Raw genomic sequence first — 24,588 nt, 5'->3', positions numbered from 1 at the left:
AGGGTGCTTCCCGTGCCTGCCGGACGACATCTCGGAGATGAGTTGCATTCCCTTCCCCTCAATGAACACGCTGCACAGCAGAGCAAGAGGCAGGATAGTACCAAGCTTACGGGCGTCACACCTGTTTGTAACCTCTCCAGAGGCTTCAGCTAGCCTGAAACCAGTTTTCTAATGCAATTTGCAAGGTACAGGAGCTTTACCAGTGAATTCTTTTTCTTCATTGCTGAAGAGGCAGCTGCAGAGACTTTGCTCAGGGGACTCCCACTTCTCATCTCTGTGCCTGCAATCTTAATATTCTCCATAGGATGATAGGTCTGTGTCCACATGGAAACCTTGACTGCGCAGCCACTCTGAACAATGGTACTCCCTGGACAAGAGAGAACTTATTGTTAATCATTTGCATTTAGGCAAGATCCCAGAAGTATCCTTGTGACTACAGTCCACCAGCCCATGACAGCTGACCCTCACGGCTCCACATGGCTTTCAGTTCTTAGGGAGAGTTTGCATTCTCCTAAGACACCACTGTTGGCTTGGGTTGTGCTCACCTACTACCTGTGTTCCCAGTGTACCCAGTACCCTCTGTCTCTAGGCAGAGGTTCCTCATTGGTTGCTTTCCATGGTAAGAGGGAAAGAGATCAGAAAATATTGTTTAAAAGCAGTTTCTTCCCTATCACTGTCAGCCTGTGCAACAATCTTTGCGTGACCTACTCATCACCAGCTGAGATCTTGCATCGAGAAGTCATCCACTGAGCCAAACCCAACAGCAGTTCACGCAGCAGTGAAACTTCCTCCTCGCTTGGACTGGGGTGCCTTTTTTTGACCTGAAGCTTTATGTCCATCATGCTCTGCAGGCAACAACTCAGCTGCTTGTTCTCAGGCGTTGAGCTTTAAGGGAAAAAGAAACAAGTGCTTTTCCTTGCAGACAAGCAGAATGTCCTTATTCCTTCCAAAACCAGGGTGGAGACAGCAAGATTGGACCCTAAGCTGAGCTTTAGTATGGCTACCTAGGCAGCCTCAGTCTGTGCCCCTCTTCAGGACCACATCTGCTGTGTCTGGGACCCAGGTATGGTCAGAGACTGCTTCACCTAAGAGGTACGTTACCCTGTCAGTGCCCACAGGCCACTGAGCGCAGATGTCATCACTGGGGAGACACCACCCCTGAAGCTCGAAGAGGTGCTCGGGTGTTAGAGCAGCAGCTGCCCTGAGCAGGGTGATTGCCTCTAGCTCACACACTTAGAGCTCCGCCAGTCCTTCCTTCGCGTCCCACCACCCAGCTGCAGGGCTGGCCCATGGTTTCCCCATCCAACCACCACTGACCTCCCGCAGTGCTTTCTTCTGCCTGTTGGAAACAGACGCCCCTCTCTGCGGAGGGACAAGGACAATGCTGCAGAAGGGAAAAGGTCCCCTACCTGTTTTGGAGGTGCTGTGGGAACAGCTGTGATCCAGCAGCTCCCACGTCTGAGTTGCACCCCAAACTTATTCCCACATCCCACCCTCCACGAGCAGCTACCACAGCAGCGCGTGTGTGACTGCCCATACATGCACATCTACGTGCCATATCTCCTCCCTGTCCCTTGGAATTATATGCCTCAATTATGAGAGGCAAATGAATCAAAAAAACAGAGCTGGTTGGAAAATATCTATGAAAACATTTATATAAAAAGGAAAGTGCTTCAATGACATGCATTTTTTAAAAAATAAAGATAGTTTGGAGGAAGGGAAAAATTATTTTTGAAAAAAAAAAAAAAGTGTTTCCTTTTGCAATTTTTAGATGTTTTCCCAAATTTATATTTTTAACCCTTCATTTTATTCTTTTATATTTTGTAACACTTATGTGTCAAGTTGCATAACAAGACAAAAAGATAACGCTTTTAAATTAGTACTAAGTGGCAGCTCTAATAATCTTGAAATTCAATTATATCAACTGCTATCTCTTTACCATTTCATGACATGGCAGTGCTAGTAGAGAATGGGACAAATATATCACCAAGTATAATGGGAAAAATTTTTAAACTCAAAACCCAAACTAAAAGTGAAAGAAACTGAAATTCTGAAGTTAAAATTCAGATTTCTGAAATTCCTTCCTCTGCCCCACGTTTATCAGGAATTAGCGCATATTCTGCAATCTGAAACCACAGTGGATTATTATTCTTTTTTTAAACGAGCCTGTGAAGTTGCTCCCCCCCGAGCACCCTGCTTTGCTCAGGGGTCAGCTGTACGGCAGGATCGCCACCACCACACAAGAAAAAGATGCTGCGGAGATCAATTAACGCTTGATTGCCATCCGCTTCCCCTGCCGAGCCACATTCCACCCTCACAAAGTGCAGCCCGACCGCAAGTGCCACATCCCACGGTGCTGCCACAGGGCTGCCTTGCTTGCCAGCCTCTGCCAGCTCAGGATGCTACATTCTGACTCTCTCTTTATGTTAAATACTTCCCTTCAAAACAAAATATGCTGCCTCAGGTCCTCTTCCACCCGTTGCATTGGAGACCCTGCTGCAAAACCCCTCTGAGGCAGCGCAGCCGTGCCGCAGCGAGCAGCCCGAACGCGTCTTGCAGCACCTGCCTGCTGAACCCGGGAGTTCGCATCTTGGCCTGTCCCTGCCTCCCCAGCCGTCGCCGCCGTTCACATTCCCAAAGCTGCTGCTGCGCAGCTCCCCAGCCGTGTAACGCCCCCAGTTACAGCCACTGTGGAAACCCCCCTGCCGACAACTCGCCTGGCGTTGCAGCTGGGTCGGGCACAGAAGCAGCACTTGGAGGAGCCGCCCCCCGCCCGGGGTCACTGCTGCCCAAAGCGGCAGCTTCTGCCGCCGGCTGGGCTGTGCACACGCACTGAAGAGGACGAGGATCGCTTTGAGCAGCGACTGTACGGCTTTTGTCTCAGTGGTGAGCCCCGTCCTGCTGCAGATTGTCCGCATCCCCCAGGACCCTCGGGTGCTCACACACATCCCCCAGCCTCATCTTCTCACCTTCTTGGCACAGATTCAGCTTAGCATGGTGCTCCCAAAGCTCCTTCCGAGGGAACTGGTTTCAGTCCTAGCGCTGCGTCCCTATGAGGTGACATGCTTGGTTAACACAGGCTTCCCTGTAACCCCCCAAACTGGCTGACCCACTGGCTTTTCAGCCCCCCCAGTAACACAATCCCATGTCTGATGTGCAAGGGAACAACCACCAGCAGCAAGAGCTGTTGGTTCTCCCCTTCCGTCAGCCAGGACCGAGCTTTTCCTTAGCTCTGGGCAACCGCAGGGCTTCACCCCGCTGCTCAGCGGCTCACAGCACGCGGCAGGAGCCCCAGCTGCCGGCTCAGCGATGCAGCTCTGTCCCACACTGCTCTCAGGTGCTTCTCGCAGGTGACGTCTCTCCTTTCTCCAGCTGCCTCAGTCGTTTCTTCAGTATTTTACAGCACACACCTTGAGCTGTTGCTCTAGACTCAGTCTCGCTGCTTGTAAATATAGAACACAGATGTCACTCAGTAACTGCACACTGGGTTGTTTTTACCACAACTGAGATTAAATCTGAGAAAGAAAACCCTCCTTAAAATTGAAAGGGGCCTTGCCCTCTAATCACGAGTGCAATAGGAGCTGATTGTATTAAACTTATAGCAATGACTTCAGGAAACACAATGTGTTTTACTCAAATTGCACACTTTTTTTGAACAGCTGTAAAATAGAGTATATGTGTAAATATTGCCATCACTGAAGAAGTATTTGTAATTTTAGCATATAAATGTAACAGGCTTTTCAGTGGGCTTGATGATGCTGTGAGGCTGCGCATCAAGCACTCGGGTAATTCCAAAGTTGTAAATGTATTTGCTGTACAGAGGGAGTGTGTCAGTGCTCGCTGCTCCCAAGGAAACGGAGACCCTGGGCCCTTTCGCAGAGCCAGCAGCTTTTCCCAGAACGGCTGGCACCACCCTGCGGGGCCACCAGCTTGCTGCTTCACGGAGCAGCTTCCTTTGTGTCCAGAACCACCACTGCAGCACGCAGAGCAGCCCCTGCCCTGCCCGGGTAGCACGGAGGGGTGACAGCTCCTCGGTACAACCACCAGCGCAGCACATCGTCAAACCGCAGCTCAGTGGACACGGACGAAGGGAGCCCTGCAGCTCTGCAGATGGTACCTCCAGGACAGGAAGCACAGGCCCAGGCGGTGCACCTTGGTGCTTCAAGAGACACTTGACATGAGCGATTTCCTAGCTGCAGATCGATGCAATAGTCACATTGGTGTCATTTCTGATATAGTAGACCTCATCTATGCCACCCTTGCACATCACTGGAGTGGTCGAAGCACTGCTCCAAGGCCAGCTCTGTATGGGATGAAACATGAAGCCATTGTTTGCAGATGCCTCGGATGGTCAGTAACCTACGGACCCAAAGCATCGCCCTCTCCTCGGCTGCCCAGCATGCAGTGCAGGCTCCTGCCTTGGGGAAGCAGCACTCCAGGCTGCATGGAATGTATTTTTAAGAGAATAAATATTTTTTTGTATTTGCAGACATATATTTGGGCTGGGGCAGCTTAGTCAGAAGACAAATAATGCAAGAAATCTTCTCATAATCACAGAATCATCCAAGTGAAACGAATTTTCCAGGGTTATAGTATTGCCTATTTCCCTAAAACAAACTTTGTGTCCAATAGAGCTATCAGCACTGTTTCACCCTCTCAAACTCTCCCTGTCTCAGCACGCTCCGTAGAGGGAAGCCCGCGCTTTCCTCCCCAGGCTGCCCATGCAGTGGATAAAGATGGTGCTTACCTCCTTCCAGTTACACAGTGCTCTTAGTCTGCATGCCAAATGTAAACACACACTTTATCTGCATGTCTCTCCTGACTCAAACACTGTCAGCTCTACAGTATATAACCAATAAAAGCTCTTCTCTTTTTACACATTTGTGATGTGGTATTTATAGCTTCGGCTGAACCCCTGCACCATGCCCGTTACTCAGAGGTACCGATGCCCCTCGGCGATGTGCTGAGGCAGCTCAGCTGCAGCACTGTGCGTTAGTGCCGGGTTTGAGCTCCTTGTCCTTAGTTTTTTGCCTGTATCCAGGCAGATCCCATACACCCATTCTTAGGCCGCATTTAAAGCACAGGCAGCGCACGCTGACGTGACAGATCAAGTAGAACACTGCCACCTCCCACTCAGAGCGGGTGACACGGACTTGGCATTGCTGAGAGCAGGTGGGGGGGGCGGGGCGTTCTTACAGAAGGAAACGAGCCACTGCTTTGTTAGATTTTTTTTTTTACTTAGCCAATATAGACTAATGGAAACCAAGACCCGTTGGCCATCTCCTGGAAGAAGATGGAGGATACAGAGGTCAGCACAAGTGGCAAAGTCACCTTCACAGTTCCTAACCTTTTGCAATACACAGGTACAATTAGCACCTATCACGTGCAGGACGACCCCTGTGACCACAACCACGTCATCTGAGGAGGTGTACGTGGTCCCGGGCACCACACTTCAATATATTAGACAAAGCTCTTTTCCTTATATCTGCTTTATTCTATTTGGCTGCAAAACGGGATGCATTTCCAGAAACTGCTACACCGGTTATTGGTGTTGACTGACATTTGGCTATGTCAAGCTGAGGACTAACTTTATTTCCCAGTGGGCCAGAAGTACTTTTCTGAGTTTTTGACGCTTTGCTAACGCAAGTGGGATGACAAGTCCTCACGGTGAAACAGCACATCACTAATATCAACAGCAAAGCACCCCACAGACACGGAGCACCCGCAGATGCGAGAAGCCTGGTCGCAGAACAGAGCATCCCAATTCTCCGATCATTCTCCCATCCTCAGTCAGACCAGCCAAGAGACTAGACCAGCTCTTGGTGGCTTTTTTGAAGGCCTGTCAGGCCTCTCGTCCTGGAGCAGAATTTCTCTGGGTAGTAGAGCTGATAGACTTTTACCTGAACATAAGGCAGGGAGTCTTGAGTCCCAAGTTACTCCCTGTTTACTCCTAGTCACCCCTCCTCCACACCCTGCTGGACTTGCAATTCCTGCACCACTTCAGTGGCAGTTTTCTGACCAACCATCAGTAAGTCTGTCTTGTCCCCTGGAAAGGAAAGTGAGGATGAGTAGTGTTGCTGAGAATATCCCTTTCAATAAAGGGCTCGAGTAGCAACAACACTGGTGAAGTCAGAGATATGGGGAAGGCAGCACTAAATTAGACAGAGGTTTGGGACAGAGGGTCCCCCATGGCCCCAAAACCATTTCAAACAGGCTTAGTCCTCGACACCTCAAGCCTGTGCCCCCTCACGGACTATCGCTGCTGCCACATCAAAGTCCTCCCCTTTCTCACAGCTTGTCAGTAGGACTGCCTACAGAGACCCCCCCCCACAGACTGCACCACCTAATGAGAAAGCAACCAGGAGGTAACAGACAGAGGAAGAATGATCTCCAGCTACTAAGGAGACACAAGAAAACAGCGGAAGCAATCATGCTAGGAGATGAAGAGTCTGTGGCCAAAGACAATACAGCTACAGACAAGTAGGGGCTGCAGTCATGTTTGTGTGTGTACCTTCCTCAGGAAGAAGTGTGGGCAACGCAATTGTAGAGGGATGAGCATGGAACAAGAGGAGGTGCTGGTCCTCCAGCAGAACAGAAGGTGCAAGGACAGAAGGAAGATGGGACGGACTGCACGTGTACAGACATGGGGTCAGAGAGAATGAGAACAGAAAAACTGAAAAGTAGACAAAACTGTGAACAGGACCATGGCTAGATGAAAGAGAAATAAACTGCAGAGAGAAGAGGATAAGAAAAGTTGGAAGAAGAGAGGTCTAATGCCAAATGGGGAAAGGGAGGGAAAAAGGACCTAAATGTTTAAATAAGACTGCTCTATGCAATGAAAGGAAGGCTCTGTGCGCTGAATTAATAAAAAGGAAAATATTTGGAAAAGCAGCCAAACCAAAGTTTTCTTCAGAACCGTTAACAATGTCTGCTGCAACATCACCTCACCACCCAGCAGAAACTAAACCAACGGGTACACAAGAGTGCCTACACGCGGTGTGCAGAAGTCAAGAGATTAGGTCCTTCAGCTAACTTACTGCCTAGGCCACTTTGTTTCTATATAAACATATACAAATAATTTTTCTAATTTTTAACTTAGAAATACCTCATTCTGATGGGTTTTTTGTTGAAAGTATTTAATAAAATGGTATGCTTAGCACGCCTTTAGTGAGATCAGCTTTCTTTCTAAAACAGGATACATATGGTGTAGCAGCCAACTGACCGTTACGGAGGGGGGTGATTTGCTGTTACTGGTAGGACAACAGTTGCAGCAAATTCCAGAATGCCAGATAAGAACAGGATTGGTCAAAAAATATTATTCTTCAAAACAAAACAATAAAAAAGCCAGCAACAAAGAAATTTACATAAATTCTACACTAAGCTACTATTCATAGTAACCAGCTTCTAGAGGGTGTTGTGCAATTACTGAATTGTAAATACATGTATAGGTAGAAAAAAAACCAACGAAAAAACCTCTAGCTATAAGCTTGATTTTCAAAAAACTATTTGCAGAGTCAAAAAAATCCCTGACCAGCTCGGTATTAAAGGTTTGTGTACACTGACACTTCAAATAGCTAAAACAGATTTTGCAAAAGGATGCCAAGGCAAAGGTTAGGTCAGTTTTTGTAAGGCCATCCTAACAGAAGTATTCTACAGCAACTCAGGGCTGAGTCCTTTCAGCAGATGCTGTTACAGACGAGGTGAGTATCTTCATCCCAGAATCCACAACAGCAGCACCACGGTCTTGTCACTCCTCTTCTGGTCCCTTCTACTTTTCTTACATGCTGGTAGCTTGTTGTGGGGGGACCCCAGGCGTTGGCTGGCGAGGCAAAGTATACATGGCCCCAAGGAACTGGTCTGCGATGCGACCGGCCTCTCTCAGTCCGCTCAGTAAAGCGCCATGAACGGTTGCAGGGTAGTTGCGAATTGTGTGTTCTCCTGCGAAAAACAGGCGAGGAATAGGCTGGGGGGAACAGAGAACACTGTTAAGGTTTGTCCATGTTCTTTCAGATTCTGCAGCAAACCAGTAATTTAAGAACGTTGAAAGTCCTCTAATCACACCAGTCTCCATTAACATGAAGGTGGTGCACATAAAATAGTCTATACTAAAAATATTGTAACTCGTCCCCAAAATGACCAAGAAGATCTTTATATACACCTTTAATGTCACAGAAGAGTTTCATGTTTGTAACAACTGTAATATGAGGAAATATTTTCCAGTTATTTGCCAATATCTTTGGGTTGATACAAAGATAATGCAGCTCTGCTTGAAAACCAGTGCTTTCAGAACCAGATAAACAGGGGAGATCAACGTCCCCAGCTGTACCCTGAAAGACATTTGAATGTCACAGCTACAACTCTACAGCCGAACTGGTAATCCTCTCTAAGAATGATAGTTTCTGATCTTGGGACATGAACTCTAGCATAGTAAGCAAACAAAAACTTCAGCAATTCACTTAAATTAGCAGTTTCTCTTTAAACCGAGACCTAAACCAACTACTGACAGTGTCGTAACAAGTAGGAGAAAAACAGACTTTCATATGTTATACTCGGCAGAGAATTATTTTATCCATAGCTGTGTTTATTAATTACTTGTATCACTAGAAAACGAACCTAAATAAAGCCAAAGTCATACGTCCGTCTCTGTGAGTGCTTTCAGAACGATTACTGCTTTCAAAACTTCATCCTCTCAAAGCGAACTGGAGATGACTTACACCTTCCTTGTGTTTGCTCCCAGTTTGGGAGAGACCTTTTCATTACCGTTCCTCTCACTCTGGCCTTCACCCTCTTGCAAATTACTGCAACTCACTTAAATATGGCAATGGACAACATAAATACGGAGTATGAAACACAATGCATTTATAATATTATGATCCTCTGTTCAGACATTGCCGAATTGACTTTATGAATAAACCCGCTCTTTTTGCTAGTACACAAATGACACCAAACCTGGGAAGGCAGAACTCATGGATGGAAAACTGAATTATTTTACAGGTTCTAATAATTCATCAAAAGATACATGTTATCTACACTTGCATAGGTGTGCAAATGACTTCGAGAAGCCATCCCGTTCTGAAGCTTTTCTAGAAAACTCAGACATCTCTCACCTGAGGAGCCCCCGGAATGGCTGGCCCTGGAGTAATCGGCTGAGCCATCAAGTCATAGTCATTTCCAGAAGATCCAGCTGCTACATAGGAGTATGATCCTCGGGCCCACGGGTCAGCACGCCAGCGGGACACCACAGTTTCTTTAGGCTGAGACAAGACAGAAACTTCAGTTGTTGACCCAGTGCAAGTTCTACAGCTAGTACGAAATACAAAAGATGCAAACAAAAGAATAAAAGACACAAAGTCTCTTAGGCTAATGTTAATGGTGGAACTCCAAGTTTATATTCCACGACAACACATACTAAGGTAAATAACTTGTCTTTGGTGGCGATCCCTTAGTTCTTTCCACCATATAAAGAGAAGAACCTACTGCACACAGTTTATGCACTGGAACTCAGAATTTGTAGTCAGCTGCACATGCACGCTGCGTACTGTTTGCTCTGTTTCTTCTCCTATTATCAACATAACGACAATGCACACTTCCTGCTGCTTCACTTTCTTTCAGCCACAGCTCATCTGACTCTCTCTTCTGATTTTGCTATGATATAGGCCTATATGAGGTCTGTAACTCATCTGGGAAAATGACTGCATAAAGGGCGCTTGTACAAACACCTGCATTTCTCCAATCCATTTGGTTTGCCAAGGTAATGATCACGATGAAAGATACTCCAAGAACGACACAAGAGCGAGAGCATCACTAGGATTCAAACCAGTATCACTCCAAGGCATATCCTTGCATACATAACGCGGAAAAGTGATGAGTGCGAACCTTGAAACAGCCCAGACTGTCCAAATGCCTAACCAAGTTTTAACGTGAATTGCACCCTGTCAAAATGCAAAACCCATGACAACGGGAACCTTGCCTCCTCTCCTTGGGCATGAAGATATTTCATGGAATTCTTTCTACTAGAACAGACCTTCCCACAAAGGAAGACCAAAAGGCTCTACCTAGCAAGGGTGTTACCACCCAGAAACCAGTCCAGCAGGCACCGTGCCACACGATGGCAGGGGAAGTTTCCTGGACCCCAACACCAACAGACCCAAGATGACCTCTCTGAGGCTGGCCCCAGCTGGACTGTATGTGATGTCTTCTGCTGTGGAGAGGCCACAGAGGGCTGGGGCGATGTTCCCAGGTGTAAGACACCCACTAGGGGTTGGAAACCACATTTCCCAACGTGGTCTGATGACTTAATTGAGAAAATTCCACACCATAACTTTCAGCACATTTTTATCCAACAGCTAAGAAACTGACCGATGAGGCAGCCCTCACACATTGACTGCTTCTGGAGAAAAAAGTAACCTCACATTTCCCTCCTTGTTGGAGGGAGACCACTGTGATGGCACCACGTGTTATCACAGGTCTGTCTGACAAAATGTTGAGACATTTCATAAATTTCCTAATTCTCCCTAGTAATCACGTGAAGCATTGCAGTCTAACAGGGAACAAAGCCAGAGAGAAATTTTAATTCACTGAGGTAGTTCTGAAGTTACGGCTAACTCAGACACAATTGTAGAGGATAATACCAAAGTATCGGTTCCCCAGTACCGAGACTGCACAAGTCCAAAAAGCACCTGTGGTGCTCATGTGCCCATACAGCCCTGGATGGGTGTGAGTCAACGATTTTTTTCATCCTGACAAGCAAATGCTGTAACTAGGATCCCCTGTGAACAGGGAGAAGGATGGCTAGAGGATAAGCCATGTACTACAACAGAAGTGGTACAAACCTGGAACCTCACTCTACAGAGGACATGAAGCGTGCAGAGGTTAGCTGCACAGCAAGGTGGATAAACTGTTCATGTGTTGAAGAACAGCAGGGGAAAAAAGTGGTTATGAAAACCAAACCAGAAAGAGAAAATATGGCAGGAACAAGAAGCAGCACAGGAATCAGGATTGCTCGCATTCCACCGAAGTCCCAATTTTGTTTCAGCTTTTCTACTTCCCTGTTTTGGACAGACGCAAGGAGCTGCACTTGCACAGCAAGCTCCACTTCAGATCGAGTTGTTCATCCAGTACAACAGAGGGTGCAGTTTATCCAGACTGATGAATGGCTGTCCAGAAGACAGCTTCCAGCAAACCTCTCCATTATCAAGTACCTGTAGTACGTAAGCACCTGAACTGTGAATACATTAAAACAGAGACTCCCTCAGACATCTCGCTTATGACAACCTTCAAAAGATCTTGAAAGACTGACCAGATATGGAGGCATTCCATAAGAGAGGCTTATCAGTTAATGCACTGAAGTATTTCAAAAGTTCAAATAAGTTCTCTAAATTTGATGTTTATCTACAGTAGAATCCATATTTCTCAAGATTCTGCTGTTTGCTAGTGTGTGCTTTCTCCTCCTGAAAAGCCTGCTAGAGAGCAGCCGCAGTAACACACTTTGCTCTTGGTTCACCGTGGAGTGATTTCTGCATGCTGCGCGGTTTCTACAGCACCAGTAGCCACAAGAGTCTCAAAGCTCCTTTGAGAGTTCAGAGAAGGAGCTGTGGATTTATCAGAAAGGCAAGGCTGGGGTTTTCTCCTCTTGTGTTCTCCAGTCTGAGACATAAAATTCAACTGATTAAGCATTTCCAAAATATAAGGCCCACGCATTATCTTAAAACCCATGCTTGCAGTCAGCTGTGAGGATTTGTCTATCATACAGAAAGCAGTAAAATACCGGGGATGATAAAGCCACATTCACAAAGAGCTCTACAACTATTCTAGGATAAAGACAACAAATTGATTCTGTTCCTCATGTGAAATACCAAGGAAGGAAACAGTCCAATTTCCGCCTGGCCAAATGTTCAGAGAAAACCGGTCTATTAAAGTTACTGTGTACTTTTTCCGTCACTTCACTATAATAGAAATCCCAGTGGAGGAGACCTAGTTATTTACATCCAGTGCCACTGGTAAAAACTGCTTCCACTAACTACCAGTTATAAGAGGTTAAGTATTCAACTAAGTCACACACACTGTACGTTGAACAGCTGTAAGACTTTCCAAATTGATGTCCTAAGTACACAAGCTTTCTTTTTTTTTAAAGTAATATTTAAGTATTTTCAAAACTCCTTCACCAACCATTCCATTTACACTTATTGTGCCTAAACAACCACTGGCTAGCTGCACAGGGAAGTGATCCAGGTGAAAGGCTGCCTTTACTCCCTTCCTCCATGCTTCAGTTATTTTCCAGCCAAACCAGTTTCTTTGTGGAGTTCACTGGTCAAGAGCTTTACTGTACTTTAGGGAAGGTGCAAAACGTGCCAGGGAGTATCTAAGCACTCCCTGCCACTAGCCATAGATAGCTTTGCTGTAATCCCAGAAATGTAAAAGGTAGAAAATTAACTGAAGTACTTGATGCACAAAGAGTCTTACTTTGTGTAAAATAATCTTGCAAAAAAAATGAAATAGAACAAAAAAACCCAAACAAAAAACAATAAAACCCCCAAAATCTGAACACTCCTCCCCCCCAAAAAACAACCCCTCACCCCCCTGCCTCCAAACCCAAACCCACAAACAACCCTTCCTCCCAGAAAACCCTGAACAAACAAAAGGTGGTTACATGTACCAAACAGCTCCACACTGCAGTCAGGTTACTGAGAATTGTAGTGTGTTCTGAAATCCAGAGCAGTTACCCAAATACATCGTCTGTACTGACCTGTGGCACAGCACTGCTACCAAATATGCCTTTGAGGATGGCGAGGCACCGTCCCACAATGACATCATCACTGATATTTTCCATGATCCCTGCTGCCTCTCCTGCTACCAAGGCCAACAGAATTGGTGCTGGGGATAGCGGTGAAGGAGAGAGAAGAAACAACTGAATTTTTGAAATTGAACATTTTAATCAGACAAGTTGGACTCGAATAGGCATGGATCTTCAGCTGAGTCACGAGGTTAAAAAACTAAACAAACCCAACAAAAAGTAGTCCTAGATCTTCTACCATCATATTGAATTACCAAAAGTAAAATGATTTAACATATGCTATGGTACTACTCAGAATTATCAAGGGAATCTATATATTAAAAAGTAAATACACAGATTAGGAAGTACAGCATGCAGAAGAGAGAAAAGGTTTTCTTTAGTGAAGGCATCACTTGCTTCACATAGGAGTTTCCACTGGGATTTAAGTCATCTGTGCTACATGAAGGAACTCAATACCTTCCAAACAATCTAATTTAGTACAATTAACATCAGCATAGAAGTTAAATAAATAAAGTGCTCTTTTCTAGGATCTGAAACTATACAAACAAGACACTGGCAAAAGCAGACATGCACCACAGCTACCTTTGTACAGGTTCCAAAACAAGAAAAGTTCTCCTCTGCTTGCAGTAGTGCTACCAACATGACCAAACAAATTGACACTTGGATCCCAGAAGACACGATCAAAACACAACACAACCTAGAAACAAAAACCAAAAAGCATCCAGATTTAGGAAGAGCACACAGAAAAAATAAACCCCAAGACAATCAGACTCATTGCTTAGCACTGGAAAGGTCAAGAAAGGAAAATGTGATGACTATACACTCCATATACCTAACACATAAAAGTGTATAGCTCTACTGCCTTCCGTCGGTTAGTATGCTCTCCTATTTACAAACGTGCTGGCTGACATGCTACAGCAGATGTACCGAGTCAACCTACTTCTGAAATTTAACTACTGAAGAACTGTGTGGGAAACAGAGGTCCTTACAGTTCTTCAGATGATTTTCAGCATCAAAATCCAGCAAAACGGCAGTGGAAAAAAACCGCCCATTCTTCCCCTCATCCACCACACATCCCATCTGCGTTTCAGATTCTACCTATGGCAACCCCTGGTCCGCTGCCGCTCCCGCAATGACCAAGTCACCTTGTTAAGGTTGCCAAACCCCATACGCTGCACTGCAGAAGTTTTCCACTCGGGAAGAGGCGGCACAAACTGTACCGCTGGAGGCTGCTGTTTCAATACGCCCAAGGGAAGAGTGCACAGCACAGCATCACATTTGTAAATGAAAGTCTGGCTAGTAGATCGGGTGTTTACAGCTATCACTTCACAGCCTGGAAAGGGGAGAGAAAAACAATCATTTAATAGGCCAGCAGGCAAAAGCATCCTACACAATTAATCACAATAAGATATGTGTCTGTTTATCTAACCCAAAATGCATAACGGGAGGGTTTTTATGGGATCAATATTCACATCTGCTTCCAGAAGCACTGAAATCTAATTTCTGTGATCATACTCCCTCAGAGCAGTTTTCCAGAGGAGGTGATTTCATTTACCTGATGCTGTATAGCGAACCTGTCGAACTGCTGTGTTTAATTTAATATCCAACCCTTCTGCCAAGGCTACAGGCACACAGGAATACCCATTCCTCACAGTCAAGTGACTGCCTGTGAATTCGAAGTCATCATCCTAAAATGAAGATGCACAAAATCATGTATTTATAATAAAATCATACGATTCAACAGAAAATAACCAGCAACTCTACACAGTGGCAAAATTTTTTCAAAAACTTTTTTCCAAGAGTGAGTTGAATGAATTTGAAACCCTCTCTGTTTATTAGTCAAGCAGTAAGTATAGGAACTTTCAGCAGACAGTATTAATAGAGATCATTTTGGCACTAACAAAAAGCTGTCTGGAACTTCATCAGCAAATAACAATCATGTAAGAGCTCAGCATCTACATAAAAACAGATAGCACTTAAGTGGTTAGAAACTGTTAACACAGAGAAGCTTCCATGAGGATGAAATAAACACAGCGTAAGCTTTTAGCGTGTTGCTGAATGAATACAGTACTTAGCTACCTGGTCCCAGTGCTTCAGTGACAGCGTAGATAGGGGTGTAGCATTAGCAAATTCTAGGTTTGCAAAATGCCAGTCAAGTATTTGCCTGTCTCTTGATGACAGATAAACATCACTAGAAAAAAAAAACAAAAAGCCAAAGTAAGACAACATTTAGTTTGCCAGAGCAGGATGTAGCATATGCATTGCTTTTGAAAATTTGTTCACAACTATTTTTGTTTGAGTCCCTCCCTCTTTAGTGGAGAATCAAAAAAACTTAAAAAAGAACACAAGCAGATTCTGATTCAAACATTCAGACCTCCTTCATGAAAGCTGAATATCGAAACCCAACAAATTCACATTTTAAAAGCAGAGTTCATGTAAAATATTCTAAGTGAAGCCAGAAACTTAACTTTAGAAATAAGTTACATAAATAATGGCTTAAATGGCATTTATAATGAAGATGACTAAAAAGCTAGTATAATACACAGAGCACAAAATAATAATATTCTGCCAAAATATGTGGGATTAGTATGCTGTCATTGACGGGGATTTCAAATCTCAAAGCCTTCCTAAGATCAGGCACTGGTTGCAGTAAGGATTTCTACTGGAAGGCATCCTAGCCAAGAACCACCTTGTTTGTCCAAGTCACCTCTAAAAATGAGGATGATTTCTAAATCCGAGGGAGCTCAAACTTCATGTTTGTACCTTCCTAACCCCTTGAACTACCATAATTGAAAGAAAGCATATCACAGCATTTTTGAAACTCAGTGAAAAATAGTAAAACTGTTTTCCTGAGTATTTATTTTTATAGTTCGTATCTTTACCTTGGTGGATTGGCTTCAAGTTCTTGTAACTTCTCTTCCAGCTTTCCTTGTGTTTCAGCCAAATCATCATACTCCTTATAAGATTAAAAACTAAGATTAAAATCAGTTTACATTTAAAAAAGGACTTAAAAGACGTCATGTAGCAGCAGACTAGACCGAATCTCCAGAGAAATCGGTGGAAGATTAATAGTTTTAGTGGAATTTAAATCAAGTTCGTTATTTTTTCAACAGTTGATCCAGCATAATTTGCCCTTCTGCTGTTCAAATATACAGAAGTCTGTGCCACACTGCAGAAAAGATTAGTATGCTAATATTTCAGGAATTTAAACACTCAGATCTGAAGAACATGAAGGTCTGTTATAGTCCTGGTATTTTAAGCATTCCTATGGTACTGACAGATTTTTCGTATTCCACAAAATCTCACTTCTATTCTTCCTTCTCTCTTAAAAGACTACAGCTAGTATCGAACATAAGAGACATCCAAAGCAGCAGCAGTCATGCAAAAGGCAAAGACATAATCCAATTCAAGCTTCTTTCAGAGGTGGTTTTTTTTTTTTTACTTATTTTAAAAAGCATTGAAAACTTACTTTAAAAATGAAAGCAACAGACATTAGCTTTCCAGGCAGAATAATTTGGAGTGTCCAAAAGCAGTGACAAGAGCACAAAGCTGTTCATTGTTGACAAAAGAGAAAAGCTACTACTTAAGTATACACGAACACATTGAGCTTCCAAATAAAGGTACCTATCTTCTGTTGAAGTAGCAGCTGAAAAACGATCCTTGGTTCTATCTTGGGTTAGCAAGGTGTCTTTCATTGTCATAGAAAGCACAGTTTTTAAAGGTTTCATTTGTAAGACCTATATCTACATCTAGGTACACACAGGGGTGGGGACTAACTCTTGCTTGTCAAAATAGAGCTCTGTAAATTATAACCTTTGGATAGAAAGAAGTCTTTTACTCGGGAAACCACCTTTTGTATCTTAGAGAAAGAGCAACCACCTTTCATATCTTAGAGAAAGAGCATCTCTCTTCAAACTTAATTTTATTTCCCTACTATTGTGAGACCCAGCAGTACTATGAAGACCAACTCTGACCTAAAATTTAGCCTTCAAAACACTAAATGCTGTCTGACACGAGCCAGCACAGACTGTTACCTAAAATTAAGCCTTCAACACATTAATACTCTCCATCATGAGCCATCAAGGACAGGTATCTAAAGGTACTTAATGCAGCCCTGTTATCAGCATTAAACCCAGAGTTACCGTCAATGACACTCTCTTGAGAGCGTGGGATTGGACTGAGAGATGAAGAAACATTTAAATCGGCTAATTTTATCTGGCTGCTGAAGTCCTCAGAAACCACTGACTTAAAATTAAGTGCTGTATGTATGTCCTTTACCTTGCAAAGTGCAGTCAGATCTCTGTGTTTGCTTTTCACAAGGAACTCTGCCGTAATATCCCGAGGTGGCTTCACTTCTGATGCTTCCTTATATTGTTGATGAAGTTCTTTAATCTTCTCTTTTAAATTCACCATCTTTTTCAGGTGGAGTAGGAAAAGGGAGAAAGAAAAGAAAAAAAGAAGTATGAGGGAAAGCAGATTTTGTGCAAGTTACTACGTTTAAGAATTAAATCTACTAAGGGAGATAGAGGACAAGACGGGCTTCTTCAAGTACATCAGTAGCAGAAGGATGAAACGATGGAAGACGTGGGCCCACTGCTGAGTGAGGTGGGTGCCTGGTGAAGAAGGATACAGAGAAGGCAGTTACTGAATGCCTCCTTTGCTTCAGTCTTTACTGCCAAGGCCAGCCCTCAGGAATCCCAGACCCTAGAGGCAGGAGAGGAAGTCTGGAGAAAGGAAGACTTTCTCTTGGTTGAGGAGGATGGGGCTAGAAATCACTTAAGCAAACCCGACACCCAGAAATCCATGGGCCCTGATGGGATGCACCCCCCAGTGCTGAGGAAGCTGGCAGATGTTATTGCTAAGCCACTCTCCATCTCTGAAAGGTCGTGGAGGAGAGACGCTTGAGGACTGAAGGGAAGCCAGTGTCACTCCAGTCTTCAAAAATAGCAAGGAGGAAGACCCAGGAAACTACAGGCAGGTCAGCCTCACCTCCACCCCTGCAAGGTGAAGGAACAGCTCATCCTGGAGGTCATCTCTAAGCATGTGGAGGAAAAGAAGGTTATCAGGAGTAGGCAACATGGATTCACCAGGGTAAATCACGCCTGACCAAGCTAATAGCCTTCGATGATGGAATGATTGCCTGGGTAGATGAGGGGAGAGTGGTGGCCATTGTCTACCTAGACCTCAGCCAGGTTTTTGATGCTGTCTCCCCTAACATCCTCATACACGCACTCAGGAAGCGTGGGTTAGAGGAGCAGGCTGTGAGGTGGATTAAGGACTGCCTGAATGGCAGAGCTCAGAGGGTTGTGGCCAAGGGCACAGAGCCTGGCTGGAGGCCTGTAGCTCGTGGTGTTCCCCAGGGGTCAGTGCTGGGTCCAGTCCTGTTCAGCTTATTCCTGAGTGCCCTGGATGAGGGGGCAGAGCATGCCCTCAGCAAGTTTGCTGATGATGCAAACTGGGAGGAGCGGCTGGTACACCTGAAGGCTGCGCTGCCATTCAGCGAGACCTGGGCAGAGGTCAGAAGAGCTGAGCAGAGGGACCTGCCGAGGTTCAACAGAGGCACATGTAGGGTCCTGGCCCTGGGGAAGGACGGCAACAGCACGGGCTGGGCTGACCTGCTGGGGGGCAGCTCTGCGGGGAAGGGCCTGGGAGCTCTGGTGGGCAGCAAGTTGCCCATGGGCCAGCAGTGTGCCGTGGTGGCCAAGACAGCCAATGGTATCCAGGGGGGCATGAGGAGGAACATGGCCAGCAGGTCCAGGGAGGGGGTCTTTCCCCTCTACTCTGCCCTGGTGAGGCTGCATCTGCACTGCTGTGTCCAGTGCTGGGCTCCCCAGTTCAAGAGAGACAGGGAACTGCTGGAGAGGGTCCAGCAGAGTGCTACAAAGATGATTAGGGGATGGAAGCATCTCCCACATGAGGAAACACTGAGAGAGCTGGGCCTGTTTAGCCTGGAGAAGACAGAGAGGACTCTATAAATGCATACTAATGTCTTAAGGGTGAGTGTTGAGTGGATGGGTTCAGGCTCTTTTCTGTAGTGTCCAGTGACACGGCAAGTAGCAACGGGCACAAACTGAAACATGAGAAGTTCCATCTGAATATAAAGAAAAACATCTTCACCGTGAGGGTGGCGGAGCACTGGAACAGGCTGCTCAGAGAGGTTGTGGAGATACTAAAAAATTGCCTGGACGCCAACTATGCAGCCTGCTCTAGCAGGGGGTTGGGCTAGATGATCTCCAGAGGTCCCTTCCAACCCTGATCAGTCTGTGATTTTGTGTAAAATGGGTACTCATCTCAAGGTATGCCATTATACCAAAAAGATTTCCTGGTTTTGGTAGGTGTTACTTATATGCAAGAAACCATGATAAAAGCCACCAGCCCCAGAAGAACGTGGCTTAAACTCAACATCAGATTTCTTATAAAATACACTACAAATAATTTAGGACATGGGAGTCATTCTATTTTTAGGACATTTTTAGTCTGAGAAACTTCCATGGAGAATATGTCATCTACCACAACGAAAACCACTGTAAGTAGGCCTAAAATACTGTTTCTACACTACAAATTAGATTTGTGGTAAAGAAGGTAAACATTTTAAAATAACCCCCCAAAAGCCTCACTCATTATCAACGTGTCTAAAGGAAGCTATGACACAACATATCATGTCTGTCCTCCCGCTTTTCCTGTATTTGTGCTACAGTCTCCTGCAGAGCCAGGTATGTGCTCCTCAAAAACAGAGACTCCTTTGCCACAACAGTGGTTCTAGGCAGGTCTTAAATGAACAGATATGTTTAAGAACAGCATCAATGGCAGCTTTCTGATATTTTTCCATGGAAGTTTTTGCATTTTTTGCCTTTCTGAGGAACACAATGCTATCCTCTTGTTCTAAACGTCATCACCTGACCTTGTTAAGAAGATCTTTCAATTCCTCCTGTGTTTTCACAATTTTTTTCCAGTGTTCAATCTGCTCATCCTTCACATGCTTCTCCTGCAACCTGGAAAAGGTGAGAAGTGAGAGTCAGTTCAGCACAAAATCCTCACATTATTGAAAAAACTCATTACCACAATCTAATTAGTGTAATGCAATATAAGCACATCAAGGGATATTTTAGTAAATGCTTGTATGGCAATTGGAAAATTTTAAGTTTCTGTAAATGAGGCATACTTGACTAGCTAAACCATGAGTCTGAAGTTACCTACTATTATTAAAAGGTATGTTACTTGAAAGCTAATGGCATTTGTAATATAAGCAGTCTGCTGTATGTCCACCAATTCATACTAAGTCAATTATCCACTATCAGTTACTGTAGTGACTTTCAGGAAGCTTTCAGGAAAAGACGTTTGCTCTTTTAACCATCTTTGGCATATTTTGCTTCAAAACCCAAGAAACATACACAAAACAACTCAGCAGAGACCAAACAGCTGTGTTAAGTAGCTAATGCTCACTCTAGGAGCATCACAATTGTTTCAGGTATCTTTTGGAAAATCCTCCACAAAATAGGAAAGTCTATCACGAAGAGTAAAGTCACTTACTGTATGACAACCTCCAGAGCCTGACCTAGGGAGACAGGCTTATTATTGAGAACATTAAAATCCAGCTGATGACTGAGATAGGATGTGGCTTCCAGCAGACGGTTAAATTCTTGCTCCACCATTTCATCTTTCTCTTTTGGAACCTAGGAGTCAAAAGAATAAACTTCCTTCTTAATAGCCTATTCATAAATAAGAGAATAAATACAGGCCACCAAACTCAAAGCCTCAGTGACAAGACATGAGCAGCACAGAGAAAATTTTAAAAGAAACCAGCGCAATGACACAGGTTACCTTCTCTAGTGCAGTCTAAATTCACGACACCTTATAACAAACTCAAAATGCTACTTTTTCCCAAATCAGAGAAATAAGAAAGGCAGAGTACAAATAAATTCTTAGACCAGTGCTCAGAAAAACCAAAGTATCACATACCCTAAACTTCAAGGGCACTTCAAGAGTATAGCAAAAAAGTACCTGAATGGCCTTTGTAAAAAGAAATGTAATACCCTTCACTCTCTCAAACAGTCAGACACCAAGGTTTGCACGACACAAAGTCGCTTTGCCAGGATGTCAGGCCAAAGAGCTACAAGAGCAGCTGGCAAATCACAGTGACAACCAACCTGTGTTGCACGAGGAAAGTAAACCAATTTATGGGCACACAAAGATCGCCTTACTGGAAGGCATGTTCAAAGCTCCACAAGTCTGCCAAAGGGACAAAAGACCACTCTGATGGTAGGATGGCTCTACACAATCACAGGGCTTTAGAAGGCTTAGCACGGCTCCACGAAGTAGACAGACAGCAACTTATCTTTTGGTGTTTTCGGTGTGAATAAGAACTATAATGCAACTTTCCTAGGATGACAGAGGAAGCACTGCAAGATGCTTCCAGAATGGTGGTATTCAATAGCTTGAGTGGTGCTGTTAACAGTGCTAAGCCTATCTCTTATATCATATATATGGCTCTTTGCCAACTGTTATTCACCCCTAGCTCCAAGTATACCCTGTGTTGACTGGGAAGTTATATCAGCATCTCACTGCTCTATTAGGATTCCCTCTTCCACTTTGCAGCTGGCCGCTTATTCTGATGCCAACGGTTATCATCTTCTAGCTCTGTAGATCCTTCCTGTCTGACACCTGCCCAGACTGAAACACTGAGTTTCACAATTAATAAAAAAAAAAATAAAAAAATAATAATTAAAAAATCACACTTCATCTCTAGGTACACGTAAATGTAAAAAGCCAACTTTTCCAACTGCCTATAGTAAGCTGTGGATTCTTCCACTACTCTTGCATACTATTCTGCAGGTAGCATCTCCCTGGAAACATACTGCATCATTAAAGTAATTTCCCTATCTGATGGCTCTGTAATGGAACTACCTTTCTAAGAGAATCACAGCAGTGCAGAGGCAAACACGTTGCATGCGAGACTGGCTTCACAACACGAGAGCAGACTGACTGCTAGAACCGTCTACAATGTCTTTGTAGCTCTCCCTAAGTTTATTATAGCACCCTGCACTCGCATACAGTTAAGAAAGGCTGCGGGTGCCAGGTTACAGCAGGTTTGTGCCAAGGATCACTTTTACAGGCCTCTAACAAGAAGCCCAGTATCCTCGTCTGTCTTCTTTTAGAAGTTACTCTTGGTACCGTGTTTTAACATTCAGGATGTAGGAACACTTCCAGTCAATGCACGTGTGAGATTCAGCAGTAAACTATGATCTGCCACTAAACTATGTTCTCTCTCAAACAGAGTTCCTTGACACTACAGTAGAAATAAAGCTAATTGGGTTTGTGAATCCCAGCTCTAGAATATTATTGCTGAACTATTGCATGCATTCAACCAGCTGGAATTGGTTAGTCAATTCTTCAAAAAGCAACAGATGAATAGCCAGAATGAGCTTATAAAAGGAGTAGCAGCAACAACAACAAAAGCTAGAGTGCCAGCACAGCAGTCAGTTGTTTCAAAGAGAAGACAGACAACTGTAAGGAAAAACAGTAATAAATCTGGGAAGAACAAATTAAGTTAAAGTTAAGAACATATTAAGTTAAAAACTCACACAGAAAGAACAGGTTTTAGAAGAATACACGCAGATATACTAGGATATTACTACACTGCCTAAAAATGGACACATGCTTTCATTTCTCCCTGTCCCTCTTCCTGGAAGCTATCTCCTGCTAGTAATAGCATGGTAACAAAGACACTTGAGATTAAAAGGTTGATGAAAACAGTTATCAGACTTACAGCTTGTCCATTTGCTTCATAAAGTGGGCATTTTTGTTTGATCTTAGCCAATTCCATATTCACTTGTTTGCTGACCACAGCCATGGGATTTCCTCCTGGAAAATATTTTGTATAGTTAACAAAGAACTTCTGCAAAGTTTGTCAGCATTTAAATAAAAATTCCACAGCTAAAGCTATTTCAAAGACTAAACACACCAACTCCAGTGAATGCATTCCACTAAAGCAGTATAACACTGCCAAAGGTCTACTCTTCACAGCCATCCTTGCAACAAGGTCATGGGGAAAAAAACCCAGCACACCTGCCCACCAACACTTAAAGGATAGTATGTAAAAAGGGCTGACTGTAAAAGCAGAGTCCTAAGGTGGCAGCAACCTTAGTATGATTGAGAGCTTATATCTATAAATACAACTTCAAAACATTTGCAAGCAGAGTGTTTAAAAAGCCAAGGAAAGCTCCCAGAGCTGCACAGTAACTTCAGGAGCTTTTGAAAGTGTGGTGACATGGAACCTGAAGAATTCAGTCCCTAAAAACTTAGTGGAACTCAGGCAAGTGAATTAGTGAATACAACCTATGAAGATGAACCATGTACACCAACTGTACCTGGAAGACATGTAACTAAACAGATTATAAAACAATCTAGGAGATTCCACGTAGAAACACAAGAAAGGCAGAAAGCATTAACTTTAAGCAACCAGAACCACCACACATCAAAGCCTCTCTGTAGGTACAGCAGAGGGAAGGAAAAGAACGGACACAAATGGGAAATGGCATAGACTAGAGGCAACATGTGCTTCCTCCACAAAATTAACTTTGGGAAAAGTTTTTCAGATCTAGATTCCCCATGTTCTTGATTCTGAAATCGAATCAAACCCAGAGTCTTAGCTCAAAATAGCAGGGGGAGTTCAGCCACCTTCCTGTCTTTAAAGAGATGACTGAACAAGCAGAACAGAGTTCTGAAGCAGGTCTAAGTAAGTTCATGTTTCAAGTTAAATAACCTACTAAAAATTTTAGTTCTTCCACAGTTTACTAACAAAACTAGAAAAGATCCCATAATTTCAGTCTTTCACTTTGCTGAAAGACAAGCTCAACCCCTTCAGTAGTCTTCCCTCCTCACATCTCTTCCAGATCCAGAGATATGAAGGGTGCCCCTCAAACCATCTCCTTCACTGCAGGAATCTTTCTGTCTCCATAGCACATACTGCCTCACTCAACACAAAGGGTAGATTCTTTTGGGAAGGAAATACCCGTGATGAATTAGGTATAAACGTATTACAGTCTTTCACTAGGCAACCTTAAATCTGTTTTACCAGGACTGTGCAACTTCAATATGCTTTGTCTGGAAACAGTTTCTGGATGCAATTTAATAGAGACTAACCGTAAGACAAACACCAAGTTTTGGCAGTCAGTAAAACTCAGTTAGGTTTTCTAATATTTTATTATTTCACTGCATTACTGAGGAGTATTCCACACTGAATACGTGCCCATCTTCTTAACAGAGTAATCAGTATCAGTAACTGATGCCATCCCATAAACCAGCATTAAAGAGGAAGAAACATGGCTTGTTTGCCATTCTTTTTACAACTATTTTTGAAATCACTTAGAGAAAGGACTTTGGGGGTTTAAATCCTGACTTTAGCTTTATCTTTGGCTCTGCACTTCATTCCCCTTTCTCCCTTTTTTCCCCACGTAAATGAAAAAACATATTCCACCTCTTTGGGGTCTCTCCCATCCCATAACTTTGCTATTTATTTGCTCTTGTTTACCTTGCTCTTAGCTAGTAATCTAATCCCCTCACTACATTCCTACTGCTCCATGTTCAATTTCAGGTTGTACTTTGGAAGATCCAAGGGAACAACTACAAGAGTTACCAAGAAACTGAGTTCACAGACCTGAGCTGGGAAGCCACTGGCAGCTGGGTAAAGCAGCTTTAGAAATGCTTGCTCAGCAAGTGTGGTGAACCCGGTTCAGATATTACCTTAAAGGAACCGGGCAAAGGAACAGACACACGAAAGGACAGCATGCCAAGGA

At 43.9% G+C, this 24,588-nt stretch overlaps 2 protein-coding genes across 3 annotated transcripts in view; one reads left to right on the top strand and one right to left on the bottom strand.

The window, feature by feature from the left end:
• The window catches only part of LUZP1 (leucine zipper protein 1), a 43,604-nt gene extending 36,803 nt beyond the window's left edge, over positions 1 to 6,801 (top strand). Inside the window, exon 4 of the mRNA XM_080380694.1 lies at positions 3 to 6,801. Coding sequence (XP_080236820.1) covers positions 3 to 41 — 39 coding nt within the window. The 3' untranslated portion in view covers positions 42 to 6,801. The remainder of the gene's footprint in view (positions 1 to 2) is intronic.
• A 493-nt stretch (positions 6,802 to 7,294) lies between these two features.
• Positions 7,295 to 24,588, bottom strand: part of KDM1A (lysine demethylase 1A) — a 36,657-nt gene continuing 19,363 nt past the window's right edge. For both annotated transcript variants that reach the window (XM_080380696.1, XM_080380695.1), the window contains 12 exons: positions 22,560 to 22,654; positions 20,324 to 20,466; positions 19,695 to 19,785; positions 17,072 to 17,206; positions 15,676 to 15,749; positions 14,873 to 14,984; positions 14,349 to 14,481; positions 13,939 to 14,126; positions 13,376 to 13,490; positions 12,746 to 12,873; positions 9,108 to 9,254; positions 7,295 to 7,963 (listed from right to left, as the gene is read on the bottom strand). In XM_080380696.1, coding sequence (XP_080236822.1) covers positions 7,778 to 7,963; positions 9,108 to 9,254; positions 12,746 to 12,873; positions 13,376 to 13,490; positions 13,939 to 14,126; positions 14,349 to 14,481; positions 14,873 to 14,984; positions 15,676 to 15,749; positions 17,072 to 17,206; positions 19,695 to 19,785; positions 20,324 to 20,466; positions 22,560 to 22,654 — 1,547 coding nt within the window. In that variant the 3' untranslated portion in view covers positions 7,295 to 7,777. The remainder of the gene's footprint in view (positions 7,964 to 9,107; positions 9,255 to 12,745; positions 12,874 to 13,375; positions 13,491 to 13,938; positions 14,127 to 14,348; positions 14,482 to 14,872; positions 14,985 to 15,675; positions 15,750 to 17,071; positions 17,207 to 19,694; positions 19,786 to 20,323; positions 20,467 to 22,559; positions 22,655 to 24,588) is intronic.

Source organism: Falco punctatus (assembly GCF_963210335.1).
Source record: "Falco punctatus genome assembly, chromosome: 3".
Lineage (NCBI taxonomy): Eukaryota > Metazoa > Chordata > Aves > Falconiformes > Falconidae > Falco > Falco punctatus.
Note: the sequence above shows the minus strand (reverse complement) of the source record. Positions and strands in the feature narration are given on the sequence as shown.